The sequence below is a fragment of the Anomaloglossus baeobatrachus genome, chromosome 2 (assembly GCF_048569485.1).
Source record: "Anomaloglossus baeobatrachus isolate aAnoBae1 chromosome 2, aAnoBae1.hap1, whole genome shotgun sequence".
Lineage (NCBI taxonomy): Eukaryota > Metazoa > Chordata > Amphibia > Anura > Aromobatidae > Anomaloglossus > Anomaloglossus baeobatrachus.
In genome coordinates, this window is record NC_134354.1 from 40,158,050 (window position 1) to 40,181,625 (window position 23,576).

General features: G+C 44.0%; 1 protein-coding gene across 1 annotated transcript in view; it reads left to right on the top strand.

Annotated features, from left to right (window-relative positions):
- Nucleotides 1–23,576, top strand: part of RUNX1 (RUNX family transcription factor 1) — a 150,500-nt gene that overhangs the window by 126,352 nt on the left and 572 nt on the right. The window contains exons 5-6 of the mRNA XM_075334994.1: nucleotides 17,205–17,366; nucleotides 22,719–23,576. The exon at nucleotides 22,719–23,576 is cut by the window's right edge and continues 572 nt beyond it. Of these exons, the coding sequence (XP_075191109.1) occupies nucleotides 17,205–17,366; nucleotides 22,719–23,206 (650 nt within the window). The 3' untranslated portion in view covers nucleotides 23,207–23,576. The remainder of the gene's footprint in view (nucleotides 1–17,204; nucleotides 17,367–22,718) is intronic.

A 23,576-nucleotide genomic window follows, 5' to 3' on the forward strand; every position in this document is an offset into this window, starting at 1 on the left:
CAGCTTATTTTCCCTGATAACAAAGGATCGGGCATGTTGACCTCCAACATGCCCAATCCTTCACTTCTCTGTCAGGGGTAAGTAGCGTATTGCCCAGTCCTGAAGAAATCAGACGTTTTAGCCAAAATTAGGGCTGATTAGTTGTGATACCAAAAAAACATAAACGTTCAAATCTAAAGTTGGGACTGTGAGGCGACCGAGTTCTCTGAATTTCGTATTCTCCGTTCTGTTTTAGCAATTTGTCTCATGTTTAGGATGATTTAAAGCAAATAGTAGGGGATTCTGCCAGGGTATCAAGTTGATCCCACTCATGAGCTGAAACCGTCAAGCAGCCCCACCGGCAGCTGTGACTCAGACCCGGGCTGCCAGAAGCACAAGGCCCGACAGGTGTGTGTGACAGGAAGATGGCGACAGACCCGCAGCTGCGGCCCCAGCTCTATTATTGGCACCAACAACCAGCAGTGATCCCCGAGCCGGAGAGGAAGAACGAGCCGCGCCAGTTGATTTCTCGCTCAGAAATTTCAGATACAGCTCATACAGCGTTTACTGGACAGTGACAGATGAGAGGTTATAATAAGCCGGACAACTCATCACTATAGACTCTATCAAAGCCGCGTCACCACGATAACCAGACCAATATGGCTACCGGGCTTCTATTTTATTCATTATCATTATTAAGGTGATATTTCCCAGAATGGAGAACCCCAAACTCTGTGCAGACACTGAACCAGCAGGGGATGCTTGTGGAGTTTAGCTCTGAGGCTGCAGAATTGTGAATGCAGCTCTGGACTAAGTGTAAAGCCTGTTACACATATCTGACTTTCACGAACCGATTCGAACCCTGATTCCGGCTGGAAGTCTACTGACCCAGACTCAACATACTTATATACTTTATATATATATATATATATATATATATGTATATATATATATATATATATATATATATATATATATATATATATAAAATCACCTTTTGAGTTTGGGATGGCGGCTGACCCAGAAGTTTCAGGCCATGAAAGTCAGATGTGTGAAACTGTCCCAAAGGTGCCCCTGTACACCTTAGATTACTGTCTGCCAAATGGTATCATTCTTCGCAACCCTATACATGTGCACGCTCGGTTCAGCTGAGTGTGCACGTGTAGTAAAAAAACAGCTCCCAGAGACGCCTCTGCTTATCAGCTGGGACAACAAAAGGATGGGGCGGTGAAATTCAAGGTCTGATCCTGCTCTACTCTGACATTATATGTCAAAGAATAGATAGGAAACCCCCACATTTACAGTATATAGCGACTTAAAGGGAATCTGTCACCAGGGTTTTGCCACCTAATCTGAAAGCAGCATAATATAGAGACAGAGACCCTGATTCCAGCGATGTATCACTTACTGGGCTGCTTAATGTAATTTTTATAAAATCACTATTTAATCAGCAGTAGATTATCATTACAGGACTACTTGGCGTGCTGCAAGTAGTCCAGCACCAGCATATTCATGAGCTCTGTATAACTGTTAAATTTGCAGCAGAGAAAACATGGATTTTATCAAAATGACAGCACTCTGGATCAGTGACTCGGATAAACTTATCCTCCGCAGCAGAGGTGACTCTTGGTCTTCCTTTCCTGGGGCGGTCCTCATGTGAGCTCAGTAAGTGACACATCGCTGGAATCAGGGTCTCTGTCTCTATATTATGCTGCTCTCAGATGGGGGAGCAAAAACCTGGTGACAAACTCCTTTTAAGTCCATGAAGGTCATACTCACAACTTGTTTTTTTACTGTCTTTTTTGGTTTTTTTTTTACTGGAGCCAAAACCTGCTCTTTTGACAGTAAGACTATGTTCACACAGTGCTTATTTTCTGCAGCAAAAGCTGCAATAAGTTTATTTTTCATTTCAGTGACAAAATACCTATTGCGCGCTCATTGTTGTTTTTTTCCTCCACGTTGAAAAGCAAAGTACATTTCAATTCTTTAGAAGTTTCGAAAGAGGAAAAAAATCCCTACAAAAGTAACCACTGATTCAATGAAAGCAGAAACGAGGCACCATAAAGAAAAAGCACACAAGAAAATGACGTCTGCCTACGCAAAGTTAGATTTTGTCAGCATCAAAATCCATGTAATAACAAAAAACTCAATGTGAACAGTCACTAATTTGGAGTTCACAAGTTGGAGTTAATTTTTGCACAAATACTGTCCAAAAATTATCAAAAACCCAGAATAGAAATCAAGGCAAAAACAGGAGCATGCGGGTATATATATATTTACAGTGTTCATGTACCCCGTAAAAAACTGTCCAAAACGTATCAAAAATCCAGAATAGAAACCAAGGCACAATATACAGTACAGACCAAAAGTTTGGACACACCTTTTCATTCAAAGAGTTCTCTTTATTTTCATGACTCTGAAAATTGTAGATTCACATTGAAGGCATCAAAACTATGAATGAAGACATGTGGAATGAAATACTTAACAAGAAAGTGTGAAACAACTGAAAATATGTCTTATATTCTAGGTTCTTCAAAGTAGCCGTCTTTTGCTTTGATTACTGCTTTGCACACTCTTGGCATTCTCTTGATGAGCTTCAAGAGGTAGTCACCGGAAATGGTTTTCCAACAGTCTTGAAGGAGTTCCCAGAGATGCTTAGCACTTGTTGGCCCTTTTGCCTTCACTCTGCGGTCCAGCTCTCCCCAAACCATCTCGATTGGGTTCAGGTCTGGTGACTGTGGAGGCCAGGTCATCTGGCGTAGCACCCCATCAGTCTCCTTTTTAGTCAAATAGCCCTTACACAGCCTGGAGGTGTGTTTGTGGTCATTGTCCTTTTGAAAAATAAATGATGGTCCAACTAAACGCAAACCGGATAGAATAGCATGGCGCTGCAAGATGCTGTGGTAGCCATGCTGGTTCTGTATGCCTTCAATTTTGAATAAATACCCAACAGTGTCACCAGCAAAGCCCCCCCACACCATCACACCTCCTCCTTCATGCTTCACGGTGGGAACCAGCCATGTAGAGTCCATCCATTCACCTTTTCTATATCACACAAAGACACGATGGTTGGATCCAAAGATCTCAAATTTGGACTCATCAGACCAAAGCACAGATTTCCACTGGTCTAATGTCCATTCCTTGTGTTCTTTAGCCCAAACAAGTCTCTTCTGCTTGTTGCCTGTCCTTAGCAGTGGTTTCCTAGCAGCTATTTTACCATGAAGGCCTGCTGCGCAAAGTCTCCTCTTAACAGTTGTTCTACAGATGTGTCTGCTACTAGAACTATGTGTGGCATTGACCTAGTCTCTAATCTGAGCTGCTGTTAACCTGCCATTTCTGAGGCTGGTGACTCGGATAAACTTATCCTCCGCAGCAGAGGTGACTCTTGGTCTTCCTTTCCTGGGGCGGTCCTCATGTGAGCCAGTTTCTTTGTAGCGTTTGATGGTTTTTATCACTGCACTTGGGGACACTTTTAAAGTTTTCCCAATTTTTCGGACTGATTGACCTTAATTTCTTAAAGTAAATGCCCAGAATAGAAACCCTGGCAAAATATATATGCAGGTATATATATATATATTTACAGTGTTCACGTACCCCATAAAAAACTGTCCAAAACGTATCAAAAACCCAGAATAGAAACCAAGGCAAAATATATATGCGGGTATATATTTGCAGTGTTCACGTACCCCATAAAAAACTGTCCAAAACGTATCAAAAACCCGGAATAGAAACCAAGGCAAAATATATATGCAGCTATATATATTTACAGTGTTCACATACCCTGTAAAAAAAGTGTCCAAAAATGATCAAAAGCCCGGAATAGAAACTAAGGCAAAATATATATGCGGGTATATATATTTACAGTGCTCATGTACCCGTAAAAACCTGTCTAAAAATGATCAAAAGCCCGGAATTGAAACCAAGGCAAAATATATATGCGGGTATATATATTTACAGTGTTTACGTACCGCAGGTATATATATTTACAGTGTTCATGTACCCTGTAAAAAACTGTCCAAAAATTATCAAAAATCCAGAATAGAAACCAAGGCAAAATATATATGCTGGTATATATATTTACAGTGTTCACGGACGTACCCCATAAAAAACTGTCCAAAAATAATTAAAAACTTGGAATATAGAAACCAAGGCAAAATATATATGCGGGTATATATATTTACAGTGTTCACGTACCCCATAAAAAATTGTCCAAAAATTATCAAAAGCCCGAAATAGAAACTAAGCCAAAATATATATGCTGGTATATATGTTTACAGTGTTCTCGTACCCTGTAAAAAACTGTCCAAAAATGATCAAAAGTCTGGAATAGAAGTCGAGGCAAAATATATATGCGGGTATATACTTTATATTTACAGTGTTGACGTACACTGTAAAAAACTGTCCAAAAATTATCAAGAACTCGGAATAGAAACCAAGGCAAAATATATATATATATATATATATATATATATATGCAGGTATATATATTTAGTGTTTATGTAACCCATCAAAAACTGTCCAAAAATTATCAAAAACCTTGAATAGAAACCAAGGCAAAATATATATGTGGGTATATATATTTACATAGTTCACGTACCCCGTAAGAGTCAATATATATAGATATATATATATATATATGAAATGTGACACTTTAGGTACACAGGTAGAAGAAAATGTGTCTGGACAAGATAAGACAAACTCGAGGTATGTCTGCGCTGCTCCACCCAGACGGAGAGGTTTCCAATCACCCAAACAGGACGGGTCTGATGGGCGCAGACAGTCTGCAGGCATCTGCCCAAGTCGCTGACGGTTGGCTGGTACATCCTCGTCTGATTTATGTTGTGTGTGTGTGTGCGCTAAGCCCTAAATTGCCGACTTTCTGGCTGGCTGCGGTGGTATTACGGGATGGTTGCTGCATGTTTTCAGCTTGCAGAGCTGGCGCTGATTCCGGCCCTCTTGGCTTGGAATCTGTTCCAATCTCACACCTGTCTCAGACAATGAAGCTCTTGTTCGGAGCGTCTCGAGTTATGGCAGCCGAGATGATTTTTTCACAAGCGGGGGATTAGGGAAATCGTGGAGAAAATAGGAGCCTATTCCCTCTACGCAACCCGGCGATTTCCTTCTCTTCTGGTTCAGGACCTCTGTTTTTTACGCCGCCGTAAACACGCGTCCCCCCTGGAGAGGGGCGATAGATTTGGCTTTTTATTACCTGGCAATCGCTCCTGAAGTCATTAATGTTAATAACTTTAAAACATTGAAATGTCCCTGTGTGGTCCATTTAAAGGGATACGCCACCCAAAATATTCTCACTGAGAGCATAAAAAGTAAGAAAATGACACGTGGTGCACAACTCTCCCGAAACATGCTGAGATTGGCAGTGTGTCCTGGATCACACACCCCCATAGAGGTCTATGGACAGTCTCCGGCCTAATACAGAGGATTGGAGGTGACGGCCGCTCTCTGCATGCATCAAATACAAAACTACGGTCGCTTTAGTCCTTTTTTCTGTTTCTGTTGCTTCCCATAGCAAAGTTTTTATCCTTCTCTCTCTGCACCGATGAGGGGCCGGCTGCAGCAGATCGGGCGCTCGTACACAGGCAGCAGGTGCATTCAGGGCCAGTGTTGGGGTCTGTATTGGGCCAGTATTGGGATCAGTTTGGGTTCTGTATTGGACCAGTATTGGGGCCATTGTTGGGAACAGTGTTTGGGCCAGTGTTGGGGCTAGTATTGGGGCTAGTGTTGGGGCCAGTATTTGGGTCAGTGTTGGTGTCAGTATCGGGGCCAATGTTTGGGCCAGTATTGGAGTCAGTGTTTAGGCCAATATTGGGGTCAGTAATAGGGCCACTATTGGGGTCAGTATTGGGGCCAGTATTGGGATCAGTGTTTGGGCCAATATTGAGGCGATTATTCAGGTCAGTATTGGGGCCAATATTGGGATAGGTGTTGGGACCAGTATTGGAGCCAGTGTTTGGGCCAGTATTAGGGTCAGTATTGGAGCCAGTTTCGGGGTCAGTACTGAGCCAGTATTGAGGTCAGAATTGGCCAGTATTAAAGTCAGTATTAGGGTCAGTATTGGGGTCAGTGTTAGGGCCAGTGTTGGTGCCAGTATTGAGGTCAGTATTTGGGCCAGTATTGAGACCAGTGTTGGGGCCTGTATTGGGGCAACTGTTGGAGCCACTGTGGAGCAAGTATTGGGGCCAGTATTTGGGTCAGTATTGGGGCCAGTATTGGGGCCAGTATTGGGATCAGTGTTTGGGCCAGTATTGGTATCAGTATTGGGGCCATTACTCGGGTCAATATTGGGGCCAATATTGGGATAGATGTTGTGACCAATATTGCAGCCAGTGTTTGAGCCAGTATTGGGGTCAGTATTAGAGTCAGTATTGGGGTCAGTGTTGGGACCATTACTCGGGTCAGTATTGGGGCCATTATTGGGATAGGTGTTGCGACCAGTATTGGAGCCAATGTTTGGGTCAGTATTGGAGTCAGTACTGGGCCAGTATTGAGGTCAGTGTTGGAGTCAGTATTGGAGTCAGTATTGGGGCCATTGTTGAGGCCAGTGTTGGGACCAGTGTTGGGGCCACTGTTGGAGCAAGTATTGTGGCTAGTATTGGGGTCAGTATTGTGGCCAGTATTGTGGCTAGTATTGGGGTCAGTATTGGGGTCAGTATTGTGGCCAGTATTGTGGCCAGTATTGGGGCCAGTATTGGGGTCAGTATTGTGGCCAGTATTGTGGCCAGTATTGTGGCCAGTATTGTGGCCAGTATTGTGGCCAGTATTGGGGTCAGTATTGTGGCCAGTATTGTGGCCAGTATTGTGGCCAGTATTGTGGCCAGTATTGGGGCCAGTATTGGGGCCAGTATTGGGGCCAGTATTGGGGCCAGTATTGGGCACGTTAGAAGTTGGTAAAGGTTTTGCATTGGGGTTGAAGGCCTTCATGTTGCGCCCGTGGCCGGCGTGCAGACTTTAGCAGGGGGATGTGAGCACAGCCTGGCTGCCGTGAAACAAGAACGTGAAGGGTCTTGTCAGAAGAAAGCCGGAAACAGAAAGAAGAACAGAGAGCTGCAACAGAACATCTTTTGTAATGTAGAAAAAAGGAAGTAGATATATTTATGGCAGCGGCGTCCGGACAAAAACAAGCGATTGTGCGAGGGGAGAATTCACTGCGAACGGCACAAGATCAAGAAGGGTCCCGGGAGAACCAAGACCGAGGGACAGCAGGGGTTAATCGGGTGCACCAGTCAAACCAGTACAACCCCAGTAAACTATGGGTGAATTAGGGGGGTGATTTCTGTTCTGAATCTGATATGGATTTTGCATTAGAGCATTTGATAGGTTTATGCTGGGAGTTGTAGTTCACCCAACGGATTCCGCTTGTTGGACGCCGGAAGTTCACGCCCGACCATCCACAACCCATAATATCCCTCTACGTCTTCTCACCAGGACTTGCCCTTTTTTCCCAGACGCGTGCCCTTGAAATCATCCCCTGCCACACACCGCGCTGACATCATACACTTGACTGACTCGACAAATGGTGTATTTATCCCGTAGAAAAATCCGGCTGGTTCCCCGCGCAGGTCCCTGGCGCCCGCCCTCAGCACAAGGTGTTAAGTGACAGGTTGGTTCCCTTTCATGTATCTACACAGCGACGTACGACGTATAGCCGAGCCGCATTCAAAGTCACTGACAACAATACGGCTTTTCTTTCTTCACATGAAGGAGACCTGACTTCACCTTGTTAATCAAAGCTGTGCCCTAGAGGGAGGATTCACACCGCACCGCGCCGCCGCCGCCGCTGCCGGTATCATTTTCCCCCAAGGTGACCTCATCCCTGCAAGTCTGAAGTTTGCATGTGATACGAGTCTTATACTTTCTCTAAGTCAGTAAATGAACCGGCTCATCCTGAGATCATCGCACATCACCCCAGATTCCCACAAATCCCCGAAACACCACCCCTCCTCCTCATCTGCTAGACTCTTACACAGCAGAACCCCTACAATAATAATCTCCAGCACATACAAGCCCCAAATCATCCTCTGAAACCGAGATACATATACTGTACATGTTTTACCACACTGTGTATAGAAATACCGCCATACAATGCCAAATAATACCGCCATACCATTCCCACACTATACAGTCATTAAGTACCTGAATAATACCTCTATACAATGCTGTCACTATATAGTAAGCTCCTGAATAATACCACCATATAATATCCACACTATACAGTAAGCTCCTGAATAATACCGCCATATAATGGCCACACTATATAGTAAGCTCCTGAATAATGCCGCCATATAATGGCCACACTATATAGTAAGCTCCTGAATAATGCCGCCATATAATATCCACACTATACAGAAAGCTCCTGAATAATACCGCCATATAATGCCCACACTATACAGTAAGCTCCTGAATAATACCGCCATATAATGGCCACACTATATAGTAAGCTCCTGAATAATGCCGCCATATAATATCCACACTATACAGAAAGCTCCTGAATAATACCGCCATATAATGCCCACACTATACAGTAAGCTCCTGAATAATACCGCCATATAATGCCCACACTATATAGTAAGCTCCTGAATAATGCCGCCATATAATATCCACACTATACAGAAAGCTCCTGAATAACACCGCCATATAATGCCCACACTATACAGTAAGCTCCTGAATAATACCGCCATATAATGCCCACACTATACAGTAAGCTCCTGAATAATACCGCCATATAATGCCCACACTATACAGTAAGCTCCTGAATAATACTGCCATATAATGCCCACACTATACAGTAAGCTCCTGAATAATACCGCCATATAATGCCCACACTATACAGTAAGCTCCTGAATAATACCGCCATAAAATATCGACACTGTACATTCATTGAGCTCCCAAATAATACTATCATACAATGCCCACACTATAAAGTGAGCTACTGAATAATACCGCCATATAATGCCCACACTATACATTCATTGAGCTCCTGAATAATACCGCCATATAATGCCCACACTATAGGTTCATCGAGCGCCTGAATAATACCGCCATACAGTAACCAGGTCCTATAATAGCCTGGACCTGTCCTATCATAGCCAATACCTGTTCTATAGTAGCCAAGCCCTGACCTATAATAGCCAGGACCTTTCCTATAATAACCGGGACCTGTCCTATCATAGCCGGGACCATTCCTATAATAGCCAGGATCTGTCCTATAATAGCCGGGACCTGTCCAGTAATAGCCGTGACTTGTCCTATAATAGCCGGGACCTGTCTTTAATAGACGGGACTTGTGCTATAATAACCAGGACCTGTCCTATAATAGCCGGGACCTGTTTTATCATAGCCGAGACCTGTTTTATCATAGCCTGGACCTGTCCTATCAGAGCCGGGACCTGTCCTATCATAGCCGGGACTTGTCCTATCATAGCCGGGACCTGTCCTATCATAGCCGGGACCTGTCCTATCATAGCCGGGACCTGTCCTATCATAGCCGGGACCTGTCCTATCATAGCCGAGACCTGTCCTATCATAGCCGGGACCTGTCCTATAATAGCTAGGACCTCCCCTATCCTACCTATTATAGCTGGGACTTGTCCTATTATAGTTGGGACCTCTCCTATAATAGTCGGGACCTGTCATATAATACCCGAGACCTTTCCTATAATACCTGGGACCTGTCCTATAATACCCGGGACCTGTCCTATAATACCCAGGACCTGTCCTATAATACCCGAGACCTGTCCTATAATACCCGAGACCTGTCCTATAATACCCGGGACCTGTCCTATAATACCCGGGACCTGTCCTATAATACCCAGGACCTGTCCTATAATACCCGAGACCTGTCCTATAATAACCGAGACCTGTCCTATAATACCCGGGACCTGTCCTATAGTAGCCGGGACCTGTCCTATAGCAGGGACCTGTCCTATAATAGCCGGGACCTGTCCTATAATAGCCGGGACCTGTCCTATAATAACCAAGACCTGTCCTATAATACCCGGGACCTGTCCTATAGTAGCCGGGACCTGTCCTATAATAGCAGGGACCTGTCCTATAATAGCAGGGACCTGTCCTATAGTAGCCGGGACCTGTCCTATAATAGCAGGGACCTGTCCTATAATACCCGGGACCTGTCCTATAGTAGCCGGGACCTGTCCTATAATAGCCGGGACCTGTCCTATAATAGCCGGGACCTGTCCTATAATAGCCGGGACCTGTCCTATAATAGCCGGGACCTGTCCTATAATAGCAGGGACCTGTCTTATAATAGCCGGGACCTGTCCTATAATAGCAGGGACCTGTCCTATAATAGCCGGGACCTGTCCTATAATAGCAGGGACCTGTCTTATAATAGCCGGGACCTGTCCTATAGTAGCCGGGATCTGCCTCTGTCTTTGTTCTCTCTGGCGTCTGGCACCTGGGCACATGCCGCCCTGTGTGCTCCCCTGTATGTACTTGGTACAGTCCATGTATGTGATTGACAGGATCAGGCTCCGGACTGTACCATGTATCGTCCTCCCCTCGGAGGAATCTTGAAGAAAGGGCTGAATAGTTGTGTGCACCGCTCCTTCCCAGAACGGGCGTGACGGAGGCAGGAAATGCCATGCTGTGCCAGCGTGCCCCGACCGTCTATTTCTGTGTTCCTCTCATCCTCTTCATGACTAATGTGTGATGCTCTCACCCTGGATTCTTCGTCAGTCCTCTGTCACCGCGCGGCTCTGGTGCGGATCCTCCGCCAGACACACTGGCTCGGGTTACTTAAGTGAAGCCGCCAAAAACCATTTGATCACTTTTGTAATGAAATAACTGAGAGGGGCACAAAAAAAAAATTGGCGTGAACGGTTTATGTATTTCCTCACCCACAGTATCGACTGCTGCGTGTAATCAGCGCCAGCGGAGAGCGGTGCCAGCTCCGAACCCTGGCGGCTCCTACACCCCCAACCACCACCCCATACAGGCCTCAATATCTCAATATGGGGGAGCGCTCTGCATAGTATCATTGCTGAGCTCAATAACATAAACTGTATGTAGGGAGCTCCCTCTAGTGGGGGCCACAGGTAGCTATATCTGTAACTTAATCTGCAGCCACCACTAGGGGGAGCTCTCTGCATACAATCATTGCTGAGCTCAATAACATAAACTATATGTAGGGAGCTCCCTCTAGTGGGGGCCACAGGTAGCTATATCTGTAACTAATTCTGCAGCCACCACTAGGGGGAGCTCTCTGCATACTATCATTGCTGAGCTCAATAACATAAACTGTATACAGGGAGCTCCCTCTAGTGGGGGCCACAGGTAGCTATATCTGTAACTAAATCTGCAGCCACTACTAGGAGAAGCTCTCTGCATAGTATCATTATTGAGTTCAATAACAAACTGCATACAGGGAGCTCCCTCTAGTGGTGCCCGCAGGTAGCTATATCTGTAACTAATTCTGCAGCCACCACTAGGGGGAGCTCTCTGCATAGTATCATTATTGAGTTCAATAACAAACTGCATACAGGGAGCTCCCTCTAGTGGGGGCCACAGGTAGCTATATCTGTAACTAATTCTGCAGCCACCACTAGGGGGAGCTCTCTGCATACTATCATTGCTGAGCTCAATAACATAAACTATATGTAGGGAGCTCCCTCTAGTGGGGGCCACAGGTAGCTATATCTGTAACTTAATCTGCAGCCACCACTAGGGGGAGCTCTCTGCATATTATCATTACTGAACGCAACATCATAAACTGTATACAGGGAGCTCCCTCTAGTGGTGGCTGCAGTAAGTTATATCTATAACTAATTCTGTAGGCCCCAGTAGGTGGAGCTCTCTGCATACTATCATTGCTGAGCTCAATAACATAAACTGTATACAGGGAGCTCCCTCTAGTGGTGGCCGCAGGTAGTTGTATCCGTAATTAAATCTGAAGCCACCACATGAGGGAGCTCTCTGCATACTATGTTATCATTGTTGTGGTCAATAACATTAACAATATACAAGGAGCTCCCTCTGGTGGTGGCTGCAGGAAGCTACATAAATCTTCAGCCACCACAAGAGATAGTTCTCTGCACACTATAGTATCATTGTTGAGGTCAATAACATTAACTATGTACTAGGAGCTCCCTCTAGTGGTGGCTGCAGGAAACTATATCCGTAACTAATTCTGCAGCCACCACTAGGGGGAGTTCTCTGCATAGTATCATTGCTGAGCTCAATAACATGAACTGTATACAGGGAGCTCCCTCTAGTGGTGGCTGTAGGTAGCTATATCCGTAACTAATTCTGCAGCCACCACTAGGGGGAGCTCTCTGCATAGTATCATTGCTGAGCTCAATAACATAAACTATACACAGGGAGCTCCCTCTAGTGGTGGCTGTAGGTAGCTATAGCCATAACTTAATCGTACCCTTTTGCAATGTGAATCTACATCATATCCACAACATTTTTCTCCTTCTGCAGATCTTAAAGAGGGATTTTCCACTGTAATTTTCTTTGCAGATTTATACAGAAACATTCGCAGATTTGATGTATCCAAATAAGCAATGTTTGCCGTTCAGGGGCCTGGGAAAGCTAGTCATAATCCAGAAACAGATCTAACTAAACAAAGGCCAAATGGAATGGATAAACCAGTCATTTGATCATTTAGACATAAGAATCGGAATTAATAATTAATTTTTCAACTAATTTCCAACTTAAAGGAAATTTCCACTTTTTAACCTCATGCCAGTTTTAGGTCCATGCTTCTATGTTGATTAATTTCTAAAAACATTTTTATTACTGTCAGAGTTAATTAAAGAGATAAAATTAGGAAGATAAAATAACATCTACCTCCAGGCACCACTAGAGGGAGCTCACCCCATAGAGGTCTATTATTGGGTTCAATGTATAAACAGTATGCAGTGAGCTCCCTCTAGTGGTGGCTGCAGGTAGTACATTTTTTATTTATTTTTCTCTGGGTATTTGGAGCTTTGTATCAGAAAAACAGAATTTTTGTGTATTGTTATCTAGTATTTTTTTTCATTTATTGCATGTAATATGCAGTGCAGTTAATGGGTCGGATGGCAGCTGTGTGCGTTGGGGGCGTCCGCAGGCAATTTGCTTGCTCAGCAGAGGGGGGTTTGGATTTCATCGCAGCAGATCATGTACAATCCTTCTGGGACACTGAAGACATTGTGAAACCTCATCCAAAAGGGACGGCCGGGAACCGGGGAAATGACACTCATGTATCATGGACTTGGATCACCCAGCTTTCTAATGGCCCTGAATGGTAAAAGGTTTGCCATTCAGATCCTGGGAAAGCTGGATGATTAATATTAAACCGTAGGTGTTGTCATAGTCCCAGAGATTGATCACATATAATTAGCTAGATTCTGTGTAATGTGACACTGCTACTCTCGATTCCACATCGTCTCTTACTTCGTGTTTCATATCCTCAAATCTTAAAGCCCCTCACTGCCCCCCCCCACCCCCGAAATATACCTGAAACCACGATTTCCTGCCATGTGCCTTCTGCCCCTAAAAATAAAAATCAGGAATGAGGCCAAGAGCAGACGTGTGGGACCATCAGGTGCAACCGCCCTCCAAAGAATGGTCTGAAAGCCAAGTTTCCACCATGCTTTACACTGCATCTCTGATCTTTCAGATTGACTGCTGCCTAAATGTAAGAGAACCAGAAGCAGAGAAATCATAGTGTGTGAAAGGCAGCTTAATATCCATCTACGTTCTGATCAAGCCTCTGTTCAATTTCTCCACCATGCTTTACACTGCAGCTCCGATCTTTCAGAGTCGAATTATAATGGAGGATGGAGGCCATTATAAATCAGAAGCAGCAAAATCACAGTTGGGAAATGAGTCTGTAATCCACCTCCTGTCTCATCAGTGGTTTAAGCTCTTCAATTTGTCCACCATGCTTTACACTGCAGCTCCGATCTTTCAGATTGGCTTCTCTGTAAAAGTGTGAGTCAAATTATATTTAAGGATGGAGGCGATTATAAACCAGAAGCAGCAAAATCACAATTGGAAAATATGTCCGTAATCCACCTCCTGTCTCTTCAGTGGTTTAAGCTATTCAATTTGTCCACCATGCTTTACACTGCAGCTCTGATCTCTCAGATTGTCTTCTCTGTAAAAGTGTGAGTCGAATTATAATTAAGGATGGAGACGATTATAAACCAGAAGCAGCAAAATCACAGTTGGAAAATATGTCCGTAATCCACCTCCTGTCTCATCGATGGTTCAAGCTGCTGTTCAGTTTGTCTACCATGCTTTACACTGCAGCTCTGATCTCTCAGATTGGGTGTTTTGGAAAATATATGAGCCGATTTATGTCTAAGGATGGAGGCAATTGTAAGCTAGAAGCTGCAAAATTAGAGTTGGAGAAAAGGTATGGAATCCGCCTCTGTTCCATGCTTTACACTGCAGCTCTGATCTCAGATTGGGTGCTGTGGAAAATATATGAGCCGATATATGTTTAAAAATAGAGATGATTGTGAGTAGAAGCAACAAAATCACAAAAAGGTATGGAATCTACCTATTATCTCATCCATGGCTCATGCCTCTGTTCAGTTCCTCCACCATGCTTTATACTGCAGCTCTGATCTTTCAGATTGGCTGTGTAGAAAGCACAAGAGGATTTATATTGTATGATGAAGGAGATTATAAACTGGAAGCTGCAGAATAAAAGAGGGAAAAGGTAGTCACCTGATATTTCTCATCTGCTTTGCACCATGCTTTGCACTGCAGCTCTCATCTCTCGGATTGGCTGCTTTGGAAAAGAAAGAGACCATTTCAATTTAAGGATACAGATGATTATAAAATAGAAGCAGCAAAATCTCAGCGAGAAAAGGTAGGAAATCCACCTCCTATCTCATCAGTTGTTTGAGTCACTGTTCAATTTCTTCATCATGCTTTACACTGCAGCTCTGATCTTTCACGAGATGATTAATCATGGGTAGAAACTGCAAGCGTCCTGATAAGACACAGTATCTGGTAACAGATGCAAAATAAAGTAGTCTCCAATTAATTTCCTATCTCAACAGTGGTTTGGGTTGCTCTCCACCATGCTTTACATTGCAGCTCTGATCTTTCATGATGAGATTCAGATATGACTATAAAATACAAGCATCCTTTGTTAACTGATGGAGTATAAGTAATCTGAAATTCAGCTCCCGTCTTGAGTTTGGGCTGCTGTTCTCCACCATGCTTTACACTGCAGCTCTGATCTTTCATTATGAGGTTTAGATATTGCTATAAACTACAAGGATCCTAAGAAAAAAGTATTTTATGGAAAGAGACGGCGTTCAGATATGATTATAAATTGCAAGTGTCCTGATAAGACACATTATGTGGTAACAGATGGAAAATAAAGTGGTCTCCAATTCATTTCCTATCTCAACAGGGGTTTGAACTGCTGTTCTCCACCATGCTTTACAATGCAGCTCTGATCTTTTATGACAAGATTTAGATATGACTATAAACTACAAGTATCCTAAGAAAAAAGTATTATCTTGAAAGAGACAGAGTATAAGGTATCTAAAATTCAACTCCCATCTCGAGTTTGGGCTGCTGTTCTCCACCATGCTTTACATTGCAGCTCTGATCTTTCATGATGAGATTTAGATATTGCTATAAACTACAAGGATCCTAAGAAAAAAGTATGTTTGTTATGGAAAGAGACAGAGTATAAGGTTATAGGAAATTCAGCTCCTGTCTCAACAGTATTTTAAGCTGCTTTTCTCCACCATGCTTTACACTGCAGCTCTGATCTTTCATGATGGGATTCAGATATGATTATAAACTGAAAGTGTCCTGATAAAACACTTTATCTGGTAACAGATATAAAATAAAATAGTCTCCAATTAATTTCCTATCTCGGCAGTGGTTTGGGTTGCTCTCCACCATGCTTTCTTTCGCGAGATGATTAATCATGGTTAGAAACTGTAAGCGTCCTGATAAGACACAGTATCTGGTAACAAATGGAAAATAAAGTAGTCTCCAATTAATTTCCTATCTCGACAGTGGTTTGAACTGCTGTTCTCCACCATGCTTTACACTGCAGCTCTGATCTTTCATGATGAGATTTAGATATTGCTATAAATTACAAGGATTCTAAGTAAAAGGGTTTTTTTGGAAAGAGATGGAGTATATGGGTATCTGAAATTGAGCCATAATCTTGGCAGTATTTCAAGCTGCTGTTCTCCACCATGCTTTACACTGCAGCTCTGATCTTTCATGATGAGATTTAGATATTGCTATAAATTACAAGGATTCTAAGTAAAAGGGTTTTTTTGGAAAGAGATGCAGTGTATGAGTATCTGAAATTGAGCCACAATCTTGGCAGTATTTCAAGCTGCTGTTCTCCACCATGCTTTACACTGCAGCTCTGATCTTTTAGCTTGAGCACTGTATGCAAGCAGGCTGTAATTGGAGACTGGAAGACGTCTTATTCCAGCTGTTAGAAAAGAAATAATAAATCAGTGATCCGCTGTGGACTGGACAGGACATGAAAGCAGCAGGGATTTGCACATTGTTGGAGGCAGTGATTCTGGGATTTGTGCTTGTGAGTAATGGCATCTAGAATCGTGTCCAAGGGTCAGCTCTGCTATTCATCGCCTACCGAGAATGTCACTGCGGAGCATTGTGTGAAATCCTCCGGTCCAGCCCGGGGCGCTGACACCTCCAGGTGGGTCCTCCCCAATAAGAGCTGCATCTGCTGCCTTCTGCCGCCACCTAGTGGGCAAAAGATGCATCGCACGACCCAAAGAGGGAGATTAACCCTAACATGGCAGGTTGGGGTTATTATTCAGATCAGAAAACACTAGGGTCTATAGTAGGATCCAAAAATGCTGCAGCAATGTCTTTTTATGTTCCATACAGGAATGTGCAGGAGCCTTTCCATAGAAATCTATGGACTCCGTTCTGGCAGAAGGTGGAGTATAAAGTGTATTAGAAGCTTGTGTACATTAAGGAGGTTTTTTGGGAGAAATCTGGATGTGTTGTGTAGATAAAGCTCCTTCATATAGTCCTGACAAGCTGGGCTCTGCTACATGGGTGTAGTATTAGTACAATGTGACATGTTCGGTGACTTTGCCAGCCTCCTTGTGTCGCCATTCATATGTATTAGGTGATGGTGTATTCCATAGTCTTGTGTTTTGTGCCCGGTCCAGGTCGGCCATTGTTTCGCCGTCATGTAACCGTGCACCGTGTCTTTCTTCTCTTTTCTGTAGACACAAGACAAGTTCAGACATCTCCTTCTTGGTCATACGACCAGTCTTATCAATACCTGGGATCCATCGCCACGCCGTCCGTCCACCCGGCCACTCCCATCTCACCCGGACGAGCCAGCGGGATGACGTCCCTCAGCGCCGAGCTCTCCAGCCGTTTATCAGGTACGGACCGGGAAACAAAAGCTCTACAACTATCCAATAAACTAATAAACCCCAGCATGGACGTGCCCGCTCATCACTAGTCATTACAAGCAGTGGCGTAACTAGAGTTTGATGGGCCCCAGTGCAAACTTTACACGGGAGCCCCCCCCACCACCACCATACACCGACACTCAGGGTCCAACACTCAGGGTACAGGATAGTGCCACTGACATTGGTTCTTTCCCTCAGCACCCAGCTTTCCCATGCTCTGATACACCTCAGCACACAGACCTTCACACTGCATAATTGCTTTCATACAGTATAATGGCCCTCCATAAAGTATAAAGACTCCCTCATAGCCCTCCAAATACTACAATGGCCCCACATAACCTTCCATATAGTATAATGGGTCCCAAATAACCCTTCATATATTAGAATGCACCCCCATAATCCTCCATTATTATAATGCGTTTCCCATATTCCTCCATATATTATAACGCACCCCATAGTCCTCCATGTATTATAATGCACCCCATAGTGCTTCATATAGTATAATGCACCCCATAGTGCTTCATATAGTATAATGCTCCCCATAGCCCTCCATATATTATAATACACCCCATAGTCCTCCATATATTATAATGCACCCTATAGTCCTCCATATATTATAATGCACTCCCCATAGTCCTCCATATATTATACTACACTCCCCATAGTCCTCCATATATTATAACGCACCCCATAGTCCTCCATGTATTATAATGCACCCCATAGTGCTTCATATAGTATAATGCACCCCATAGTGCTTCATATAGTATAATGCTCCCCATAGCCCTCCATATATTATAATACACCCCATAGTCCTCCATATATTATAATGCACCCTATAGTCCTCCATATATTATAATGCACTCCCCATAGTCCTCCATATATTATAATGCACTTCCCATAGCCCTCCATATATTATAATGCACCCCATAATCCTCCATATATTGTAATGCACCCCATAGTGCTTCATATAGTATAATGCACCCCATAGCCCTCCATATATTATAATGCACTTCCCATAGTCCTCCATATATTATAATACACTCCCCATAGTCCTCCATATATTATAATGCACCCCATAATCCTCCATATATTGTAATGCACCCCATAGTGCTTCATATAGTATAATGCACCCCATAGCCCTCCATATATTATAATGCACTTCCCATAGTCCTCCATATATTATAATACACTCCCCATAGTCCTCCATATATTATAATACACCCCATAATCCTCCATATATTGTAATGCACCCCATAGTGCTTCATATAGTATAATGCACCCCATAGTCCTCCATATATTATAATGCACTTCCCATAGTCCTCCATATATTATAATGCACTTCCCATAGTCCTCCATATATTATAATGCACCCCATAGTCCTCCATATATTATAATACACTCCCCATAGTCCTCCATATATTATAATACACCCCATAATCCTCCATATATTGTAATGCACCCCATAGTGCTTCATATAGTATAATGCACCCCATAGTCCTCCATATATTATAATGCACTTCCCATAGTCCTCCATATATTATAATGCACTTCCCATAGTCCTCCATATATTATAATGCACTTCCCATAGCCCTCCATATATTATAATGCACCCCATAATCCTCCATATATTATAATGCACCCCATAATCCTCCATATATTATAATGCACTTCCCATAGTCCTCCATATATTATAATGCACTTCCCATAGCCCTCCATATATTATAATACACTCCCCATAGTCCTCCATATATTATAATGCACTTCCCATAGCCCTCCATATATTATACTGCACCACATAGTCCTCCATATATTATACTGCACCACATAGTCCTCCATATATTATACTGCACCACATAGTCCTCCATATATTATACTGCACCACATAGTCCTCCATATATTATAATGCACCCCATAATCCTCCATATATTATAATGCACCCCATAATCCTCCATATATTATAATGCACTTCCCATAGCCCTCCATGTATTATAATACACTCCCCATAGCCCTCCATATATTATAATGCACTTCCCATAGCCCTCCATATATTATAATGCACCCCATAATCCTCCATGTATTATAATGCACCCTATAGTCCTCCATGTATTATAATGCACCCCATAATCCTCCATGTATTATAATGCACCCTATAGTCCTCCATGTATTATAATGCACCCTATAGTCCTCCATGTATTATAATGCACCCCATAATCCTCCATGTATTATAATGCACCCTATAGTCCTCCATGTATTATAATGCACCCCATAATCCTCCATGTATTATAATGCACCCTATAGTCATCCATGTATTATAATGCACCCTATAGTCCTCCATGTATTATAATGCACCCCATAATCCTCCATGTATTATAATGCACCCTATAGTCCTCCATGTATTGTAATCCACTTCCCATAGCTCTCCATATATTATAATGCACTTCCCATAGTCCTCCATATATATATCACTCCCTCCTATTACAGACCCTCTCTTCCCTTGGTGTCAGAGATCTTGCCCTCTCTTGGATCTCTTCATACCTCTCAAACCGCACTTTCAGTGTCTCCCACTCTCACACAACCTCTTCATCCCACCATCTCTCTGTTGGCGTCCCTCAAGGCTCTGTCCTGGGACCCTTACTTTTCTCTATCTACACATTTGGCCTGGGACAACTCATAAAGTCCCATGGCTTCCAATACCACCTATATGCCGACGACACCCAGATCTACCTCTCTGGCCCAGATGCCACATCTCTGCTGTCCAAAATCCCGAAATGTCTATCTGCTATATCCTCCTTCTTCTCCTCTCGCTTCCTAAAGCTCAATGTGGCCAAAACTGAACTAATCATCTTTCCTCCGTCTTACCTACACTCTCCACCTGATCTATCTATTACAATAAATAACACCATGCTCTCGCCAGTACCCAAAGTTCGCTGCCTCGGAGTGACCTTTGACTCTGCCTTATCCTTCATACCACACATCCAATCCCTCACCACCTCCTGCCGTCTTCAACTCAAAAATATTTCCAGAATCCGCCCTTTCCTCAATTTGCAATCTACTAAAATGCTAGTGCATGCCCTCATAATCTCCCGCCTCGACTACTGTAACATCCTCCTCTGTGGCCTCCCTGCTAACACGCTCGCCCCTCTCCAGTCCATCCTTAACTCTGCTGCCCGACTTATCCACCTCTCTCCTCAATACCACCCCGCTTCTCCCCTCTGCATGTCCCTCCACTGGCTTCCAATCTTCCATCGTATCCAATTCAAACTACTAACACTGACCTACAAAGCTGTGCATAATCTTTCCCCTCCGTACATCTCCGAACTACTCTCCCACTACACTCCAACACGTCACCTCCGGTCCTCCCAAGATCTCCTCCTCTCCTCCTCTCTCATTCGCTCCTCACGCAACCGACTCCAAGACTTCTCCCGAGCATCCCCAGTCTCCTGGAACTCGCTGCCTCAACACGTCAGACTATCCCCTACCCTTGCAAACTTCAAACGGAACCTGAAAACGCACCTGTTCAGAAATGCCTACAATCTACAATGAACTCGCTGCCGCCCGACCACCGTGCGGAGCTGCCGCCCGACCACCGTGCGGAGCTGCCGCCCGACCACCGTGCGGAGCTGCCGCCCGACCACCGTGCGGAGCTGCCGCCCGACCACCGTCCGGAGCTGCCGCCTGACCTACACCCCACCTATTGTCTCCTCCCCATAATCCTATAGAATGTAAGCCCGCAAGGGTAGGGCCCTCTTCCCTCTGTACTAGTCTGTCTACTGTAACTTGTATACGTATTTTGTATGTAACCCCCTTCTCATGTACAGCACCATGGAATTAATGGTGCTCTATAAATAAATAATAATAATAATAATAATATATTATACCCACATAGCTCTCCATATATTATAATACACTCCCCATAGCCCTCCATATATTATAATGCACTTCCCATAGCCCTCCATATATTATAATGCACTTCCCATAGTCCTCAATGTATTATAATCCACTTCACATAGTCCTCAATGTATTATAATCCACTTCCAATAGTCTTCCATATATTATAATTTTCCCTATAGTGCTCCATATATTATAATGCACCCCATAATCCTCCATATATTATAATGCACTTCCCATAGTCTTCCATATATTATAATGCACTTCCCATAGCCCTCCATATATTATAATGCACCCCATAATCCTCCATATATTATAATGCACCCCATAGTCCTCCATATATTATAATGCACCTCATAGTCCTCCATATATTATAATGCACCCCATAGCCCTCCATATATTATAATGCACCCCATAGTCCTCCATATATTATAATGCACCCCATAGTCCTCCATATATTATAATGCACCCCCATAGTCCTCCATATATTATAATGCACCCCATAGTCCTCCATATATTATAATGCACCCCATAGTCCTCCATATATTATAATGCACCCCATAGTCCTCCATATATTATAATGCACCCCATAGTCCTCCATATATTATAATGCACCCCATAGTCCTCCATATATTATAATGCACCCCATAGTCCTCCATGCTGACGTGCGGCCATAAGAGACTTTATACAATTCCTCCATAGATATATCAGGTGGTGGATATACAATCCATCTATTGTCTCACACCTTATATATCATAGGATTGTATTTCCCCCCCCAAAAAAAATCATGTAGTGTAGACTGGAACAAAAAAAAATCCTCCATGGGCAGACAGGACGCCACACCTTGTCTGCGCAGCACGTCTCACCTGGGGGCTTGTTTGTTTTGAGCTCACAATAGCGAACACGGCTGCCAAGTCCTGAACCGGCGGCACAGACACTGGTGTCATGATGCCCACCAACAAAGGGGGGGAGTGGGATTATCCTCAGTGTCTGCTCCGGACCTCCTGTTTCTATCCAGCACTTCCAGGGTTAATGTGTCGGCATGGTGGCTGCACTTACGTAACGACATGACGGAGATGAGAAGTCATTATGTTCCTAATGGCTTTGACGGTCTGCAGTTACAAGGCTGGAGGTGTCATGGCAGACGCTCGTGGTGGTCATCCCTTTTATTATTTGCTATGGAACAGCCATTTCCAACTTCTGTCCCCCATCTGATGCAAAACTACAACTCTCAGCATGCCCTGACATCCTTCAGCCACCTGGAGCTGATCGATGGCATTGTGAATGAAAGAGGACAACCCCTTTAATTTTCCAGCCCCACCTGTAGTCACCCTCTCAGCACCATGCTGGGAGTTGTAGTTTCGCACCACATGTTGAAGCTGGTTGTATTTTCTCATAGTGGTGGTTTAATCATATATTCTTTCTTTTACGCAGGGGCTTCAGACCTGACCGCATTCAGTGACCCTCGAGTTGGGATTGACCGTCAGTTCTCCACCCTTTCCTCGATCTCTGATCCGCGCATGCACTATCCTGGAGCGTTTACATATACCCCGACCCCGGTGTCCTCAGGCATAGGAATCAGTATGTCGGCCATGACCAGCGCTACCAGGTACCACTACCTACCACCTCCATATCCTGGATCTTCTCAAACTCAAGGAAGCCCATTCCAGGCCAGCTCCCCGTCCTACCTCTACTACGGAACGTCAGCCGGGTCCTACCAGTTCCCCATGATGTCTGGAGGAGACCGCTCGCCTCCTCGCATCCTCCCTCCTTGCACTAATGCTTCCACAGGGTCGGCTCTTCTCAACCCCAACCTCCCGAACCAAAACGACGTGGTCGAGACCGAAGGAAGCCACAGCAACTCTCCAACCAGTATGGGGACCACGCCAAGGTTGGAGGAAGCCGTATGGAGACCCTACTGAAGAACATCCAGACGTGAAGCTTCACCAAGTCTACACGTACGAACGTGGAGGGTTCGAAAGAAGGATCCGATCTCTCAATGCTGTGAAGCCAACTGGACGGAGGTCAACGAATTTCACGTCTTCGAGTTGAGGAACTAACAAAGAAACATGGATGGAAAAACTCACATTGACATCCAGATAGAAACTCAACATTTTTCGGGAACATTTCACTGTATTGATGTAAAGGCCTAGAGATACATAACTGTACATTTCCAATTACTCAGTGGAACTCACTGGTTTTAATGACTCCATATGCAAAACTATCGTTGCCCCCCTATTTCCGGCACCTTGAGCCTTTTCCGCTTTCTGTTATTTTATAGCTTCCAGGTAT